This window comes from Mastomys coucha, unplaced genomic scaffold (genome assembly GCF_008632895.1).
Source record: "Mastomys coucha isolate ucsf_1 unplaced genomic scaffold, UCSF_Mcou_1 pScaffold22, whole genome shotgun sequence".
In the NCBI taxonomy this organism is placed as follows: Eukaryota; Metazoa; Chordata; class Mammalia; order Rodentia; family Muridae; genus Mastomys; species Mastomys coucha.
Window position 1 is genome coordinate 7,844,088 of NW_022196905.1, and position 7,119 is coordinate 7,851,206.

Sequence of the window (7,119 nt, forward strand, 5' to 3'; positions counted from 1 at the left end):
AACTCACTCTGTAGACCAGGCTGGCCTCAAGCTCAGAAATCCCCCTGCCTCTGCCTCCCAAGTGCTGGCATTAAAGACGTGCCCTACCACTGCCCAGCTTGGGTGACTTTTAAAGTAAGTATAAGACTTCTCTTAGGACTATACTTGCTCTATAACTCATTTAGAAAAGTTTCTTGATGTAGAATATTGATAATATCCCCAACAAGAGAATTGTCCTTCAATAACAATTCATAAGTAGCATAACACAGGTTAAAGGTTTTTTAAAAAGGATTTATTTGCTTTATGAGTACGTTATCGCTGTCTTTACACACACCAAAAGAGTGCATCTGATGCCATTATAGACGGTTCTGAGCCACCATGTAGGTGTTGGGAATTGAAGTCAGGACCTCAGGAAAAGCAGTCAGTGCTCTTATAACTGAGCCATGTTCCTATTTCAGATTAAGTTTTTGATATATGAAACATGATTTTAAAATAATGTTTAAACATTCTAGAAAACTTTTCTAATTTAAGGAAAGCATCCATCTTACACAAGAATGAATTTACCCTATACATGTAATGCATGTAATTACAATACTCAAGGTAGACTCTATAAGGATAAGAAAAGAACTGGCAATAACAGCTGGTCTTATTTATTGTATAAAGACAAAAAAGTTCCCGTCACTTCATAGAGGTAGTTGTGTTAAAAGAGCTGAGGAAAACAAAAGCAAATGACTTTTATGATACGAAAACAGAGCCTTGCAAATTATTTTCAAAGCCATTTATAGGCCAATTTAAAGTAAACTGAAAGTCCCTTCTCTTTTTAAAGATCTTTCCTTACCTGTCTCACAATTTGATTGGGACATTTAATTAGTATCTGCATTGGCCACCAGTCATCATCAGCCATGCGGTCTAAAAACCACTGTAAAAAAATAGAACATGATTTAATATTCAAACAATACTTGTTAAGTGAGACAAGCCATACAAATGAGGATATTTACTTGATATTTCCATTACTTTAGCTTCATTTACTAAAATGGCTTGTCTAATTTGTTACAAACTCTTAAATCTTCATTATAGGACTCCAGAGACATCACTCCATTACTGTACAAGAAGACAATCTGAGGTACTTAAAGAAGTAGAAATGGAGACATTTCTGGCATGGAGACAAAAATAAACTGTAACAATACAGACAAACTTAGATGCAAAATATAGACCTTCTCCAAACAGTCATTCACATCAACTGTAAACAGCTTGTTGGCCACAGAGAAAACTAAACACACTACTTAATTTTATCTGTAGAAACTGAACTGTGGTTACAATTTTTTAAAGTTCTCATCTGTTAAAAATATATCCTGAATATTTATTATTAAAAATATGAGGACTGGCTCAGCGGGTAAGAGTACTGACTGCTCTTCCAAAGGTCCTGAGTTCAAATCCCAGCAACCACATGGTAGCTCACAACCATCCGTAACAAGATCTGACCTCTTCTGGGATGTCTGAAGACAGCTACAGTGTACTTACATATAATAAATAAATAAATCTTTAAAAAAAATCATTAAAAGAAGAACCCAATCACTAGAAATATGAAGCGCATGCCTTTAATCCCAGCACTTGAGAGGCAGAGGCAGGAAGATCTGTGAGCTTAAGGCCATGCTGATCTAGTAATTTAATTCAAAGACAGCCAGAATTACACAGAGAAACCCTGTCTCAAAACACCAAAACCAAACCAAACCAAACCACATGATATTTCTAAGTATGCTCTGTAAGCATATCCTCAGAAAGACAAGAGTCAGAGAGAGATCGAGCTTAGGAACTGAAAATTAATCTTTGTGGAAGCTGTGTAGCAGGCAAAGCAACATTTCATTTTGGATTTTTTCCATGTTACTTAAAAATTTTATGCAACTTCTACTGATCAGACTTTCTTTTTACAATGCAAGAAGATAAAATTATAGGATATAAGAAAGCAAAACTCTTCAACTAATTTCATCTTTTACCAGTGTGCCACTATCTTCCACGTCTAAAAAAATCTTGCATTACTAGGAAGAATTATACCTCTTTGTTTTTAATCAATGATTGTACTAAGATAGTACTTCCGTTATCATTACCCATTAGTAAATTATCTCTAGGAACACAGTTTTATTCTATCAGGGAAGAAATAAAAGTGGGCATACATTGATCTACCAGGATATATATGAGCCTTTTAAAAAATTTGCTGTGTGTCGACTGGACAGTGACGGTGCTCACCTTTGATCCCAGCATTTGGGAGGCAGAAGCAGGCGGATTTCTGTGTTCAAGGCCAGCGTGATCTACAGAGTGAGTTCTAGGATAGCCAGGGCTACACAGAAAAACCTTGTCTTGAAAGCACACCCGCCCCCCAAATTTGGTGTGTGTGTTGCCATTCTGTATATATGCGTGTATAGCATATGTGTACAGACACGTGGGAGTCATATGAGCTCAGGAGATACCTCACTCCTTCCATCGTTAAATGGTCTCTAGGGATTGAATTCAGGCCTTGAAGCTTATGTACCAAGTGCCATTAGCCATCTTGCTAGCTCTTAAATGTATTATTTTATATAAAAATAAAAATTAGTTAAGAACTGGGTGTGGGCCGGGCAGTGACAGCTCAAGCCTTTAATCCCAGCACTTAGGAGGCAGAGGCAGGAGGATTTCTGAGTTCAAGGCCAGCTTGGGAAGAACTGGGTGTGGTGGTACACACCTGTAATTCCAGCATTCACAAACTGGAGACAAGATGATTGCCTTTAGTTCAAATCAAAATGATAGGAAAAAGGGTAAAGAAGTAGGGGGGTAGGGGGGTTTAGCCATAGATTTAAAATACAAGCATCAGCTAGGCATGGTGATGCACACCTGTAATCCCAGTACTGAAGGACTGAAAGGTCAGAGAAAGACATCTCTTTGTGAAGGAGGGGAGGGAGGGAATCTGTGAATGTATGTGAACTATCACTGACCTTCAGGCAAGTCCAGGTCTCACCACAGAACTCAGGCTAACCTTGAACTCTAACTTACTCTCTCTAATATCCACCCTCCCTCTTTCTCTGTGTGTGTGTGTGTGTGTGGGTGTGTGTGTGTGTGTGTGTGTGTCCATTTCCATCCTAGACTGGCCTTGACTCATGATTATTCTGGTTCTCCCACCTGTGTGCATGGTTTATAGTTCTGCAGGATGATACTGAAATTGAAATTTGTTTTTACACTTGTTTTAACACTAACAGATGGATCAAAGACTATCAAATGAATTGAGTATTAACCTAATCTTTATAATAGGTTTGAAATATAAGCTGTAACTTTCTAAATGATCAAATATTAGGAACAACTTACATGAGATTTCATAACAGATAAAAACAATTTTTTGGCTTTATCCAATTTAAAAAACAAACAGGGGATGGGAGGTGGGGGGTGGCGCACGCCTTTAATCCCAGCACTTGGGAGGCAGAGGCAGGCAAATTTCTGAGTTCAAGGCCAGCCTGGTCTACAAAGTGAGTTCCAGGACAGCCAGGGCTACACAGAGAAACCCTATCTGGAAAAACACCAAAAAACAAACAAACAAACAAACAACTTTCAAATTAGAGAATTTTACACCGTGCAATGTTGGTTGTAACCTTACCTCACAGGCTGCTTGACTATTATTAAACTGTTTGGTCAGTAGTTCAATCCACTGAAGCATTGTTGGCTTAAAAAGGAAAATAAAAAATAGTCAAGACACGGACTTCATGTCAATGATAACAAACAACAAAATATAATTAAAATGATGTTGTTGGTGTTGATGATGATAATGACAATAGGCACAAAAATCTACAGAGAAAACACACATACCTTCTCTTTTGAATGAATGAATGTCTCTAAAACAAAGGAAGTACTTAACTGTTAAAAAAAAAAAGACACAATTAAGCACGAAAGACTCAATCATTGTAAAGCAGTAAATTAACAAAGCTATCTGCACTGTCATCACCTTAGCTGTCATCAGGGATACAGCTTTAGGATCTGGTAATGTACTGGGAATACAACTGCACAGCTGCCACATGAACCTGCAATTTAAAAAGAGTTAATTAAATCCTTACAGAAGACTTTAGAGAAAAGAAAAAAAAAGACTAAATTTACCCAAACTTACCCAAAATAAGTGTGTTCAAAAATGTTTTTGTCTTGTAAAAATTGCATGTTATCATGCCAAATCCACTGGAGAAAAAAAAATGTTGGCATTTATCAGAAAGCAGTTTAATATATTTTACAATATTTTTATTTAAAAGAAAAGGTATAGCCTAAAAACTTACAAATTTACCAAACCAAAAAATATGCATTAAAATTCATGTTGACTTTTTCTTCCAAGTATACTTAATATAAAAATAGTTACTAGAGTTTGAGACATGGCTCAGACACTAAGTGCATTTGTTGTTCTTGTGAGAAACTGGTTCAGTTCTCAACTCCCACATACTGGTTCATAAGTATCTACAAATTCAGTTCCAGGAAGCCATTAAGGCCTTCTGACCCCCACAAGCACCAGACATACAAATGCAGACAAAGCATACACATGAAATTTAAAAAAAAAAAATTAATCTTAAAAGAAAGGTGGTTACTAACTCCACCCTTTTTTTTTTAAAAGTTTTTCTTTGATGTGTATGAGTGTACCTGTGTACACATATGTATGACAGTAGTATACTTCCTGCCTATGGAGGACAGAAGAGGGGGTTGGAACTCTTACAAATAGAGTTACTGGGAACTGTGAGCTATCACAAGGGTGCTGGGAGCCGAACCAAGGTCCTCTGTAGGAACAACAAGTGCTCTTAACCACTTAGCCACTGGGTCAGCCCCAGAACCTGTACTTTTAAAATTTGTTACTTATCTGACTACCTCAGTGGTCACAAGTATTTAAAATTATTCATAAAGATTTAAGAATAAGCTCTGAAATCATGTCTAAAGAGCAAATACATAAGAAAAGACATGCTATATTTTGATAAAGAGAATTAAACAAACAAACAAAAAAAGACAGAATTTAAATTTTGAAAATAGCCTCTGTCATACATTATCTTTTGGTAGTGGGTGCCTTGAGTATCCGAAACATGTGCCCCAAACTCACTAAATTATAAAAAACAAACTTCTGTTTGAAATATTGTCATTGCTATTTTGATTAGCCATACATTTTGAAAAGTTTCCTTTTTTTCTTTGAAGAGGAGCTGACGCTGTAAGCAGCCTTTAAATCACAGTAGTCCAAGCATAAACTTAGTGACGTAGGCACAAACAGCCATATTTATTATGTTCATTCTCAATTCACTTCACTTCAATTCTCATTCTTCAATTCTCATTCCACTTCAATTCTCCACTAAAAGTATTCACCTATCTCTACTTGCCATTCTAGCCTGCTATATTGGGGCTGTATTTCAGGGTAGCTGGGAAATTACAGGCTCAGTCCCTGAGTGCCTAGTGCTCCACAGTCTTTGAGCATTTCTAGACCACAGATGTCTACAATGCTAAAAAAGCATGAGAGTATTCAGCTTATATTACAAAATAGCCCTCTCCCAAACTTCTTACCTTCAGTCATGGTCTCATTTCTAGATTCACTTGAATTTGGGTTCTCTAATGAGACCCAGGCTTAGTCTCTGCTTCTGGACCTAAGCAAAGTATGACTCATAGAAGAGTCAATGCTTGTAGTTGTACTTCCAAAGTAGGTCAGCTTGTTTCTCTCCTATGGTCCTTTTAGTACTTTATCAATATACTGTGATTAAAATTAACTAGATGTATGCCTAAATGTTAAACTACTACACTGTATTTTCAAATCTTCTCTGATTGTTCAACCTCATGCTCAGCTTTTCTTCCTCTACTCATTCAACATCACAGCAAGATATCTCCATTTAATTGCTAAATATACCAATAAGCACTGTTTTGCTAACAGAATTTGAGGGGTGTGTGTGTGTGTGTGTGTGTGTGTGTGTACTTAACCCTTAACCTGAAAATGTTAAGTGTACACTTAAGAACAGACATATTCGGAGTCTGAAAGAAAGTGTCAGACTCTATGGAGCTGAAGCCACTGATGGTTGTAAGCTTCTAGGCAAGGGTGCTGGGAACTGAACTTGGGTCCTCTGAAAAAGCAGCAAGTACTCTTACCCCCTGAACCACTTCCTGCAGTATGGCATATATATTTCACTCACCTATCATGGGTCAGTATTGTTATAATTTTTTTGTAAGAATTCTAAGATCTAATTGAAATTACAGATATTAGTGCTGCACTACTTGCTTTTATCCCGAAGAATTTCTTGCATAAACACCTAATGTAACTTAAACTATTGCTAAAATCAAAATAATGTTTACCTCTAGTAACTCTGATGAAACATCAAATTTGTATTCTCTGCCATTTTCTTCTTCTGGTTCCATGCGTTTGTAAAACAGCATATATGCACTATGTGTCTTTATGAAGCAAGGAGAAAATATATTTTAATTTTTATCAAAGTATAATATAAAATTAAATAATATAGAAGATTGTTAAATTATTACATATGAAAAAATAGATCACCTTTTCAAAGGAGAAGTCCATGAATTTATCTGTAACCGAATCATAGGTTTTTGTCTGCAGGAAAAAAAGTATAAACAATATTTCAAAAATGCCTATGTAAAATTTCAAAGTAAACATGTAAATAACTTCAAAATACCAGTACATTCATAGAAATCCTATACGCATATACAAGGAATACAGTTCAGTTTAAGAGCACATGCCTAATATGTATAAGGCCATTTGATACTCAGTAGCACGCGTACACACACACACACACACACACACACACACACACACACATAATAATAACAGTAACAAAACCACTCACTCAGTACAGGTATATTACAGTATTAAAGTCATTGTTTGGGGTACAGCACCTGTTCAAACCAAGTCCTATATACTTCAAATATTTAGCTAATATATCCTAAAATCATTGTTCAAACCTTTAAAGATGTTAAATACTATAAAACTGTCATAAAAATATTATTTTTACAAGGAAAACAAAACAAATAAGAAAATGGCAAGAAGTCAGTTGATATGGGCCAAATTTTTCTGAATATGGTTAAATAAAAATAGAGGCAGTGGTGGCGCACGCCTTTAATCCCAGCACTTGGGAGGCAGAGACAGGTGGATTTCTGAGTTCA

General features: G+C 36.1%; 1 protein-coding gene across 6 annotated transcripts in view; it reads right to left on the reverse strand.

The window, feature by feature from the left end:
* Usp34 (ubiquitin specific peptidase 34) overlaps positions 1 to 7,119 on the reverse strand; it is a 191,979-nt gene that overhangs the window by 38,308 nt on the left and 146,552 nt on the right. For all 6 annotated transcript variants that reach the window (XM_031342440.1, XM_031342435.1, XM_031342437.1 and 3 more), the window contains 7 exons: positions 6,497 to 6,550; positions 6,295 to 6,390; positions 4,103 to 4,167; positions 3,944 to 4,019; positions 3,808 to 3,855; positions 3,599 to 3,664; positions 818 to 898 (listed from right to left, as the gene is read on the reverse strand). In XM_031342440.1, coding sequence (XP_031198300.1) covers positions 818 to 898; positions 3,599 to 3,664; positions 3,808 to 3,855; positions 3,944 to 4,019; positions 4,103 to 4,167; positions 6,295 to 6,390; positions 6,497 to 6,550 — 486 coding nt within the window. The remainder of the gene's footprint in view (positions 1 to 817; positions 899 to 3,598; positions 3,665 to 3,807; positions 3,856 to 3,943; positions 4,020 to 4,102; positions 4,168 to 6,294; positions 6,391 to 6,496; positions 6,551 to 7,119) is intronic.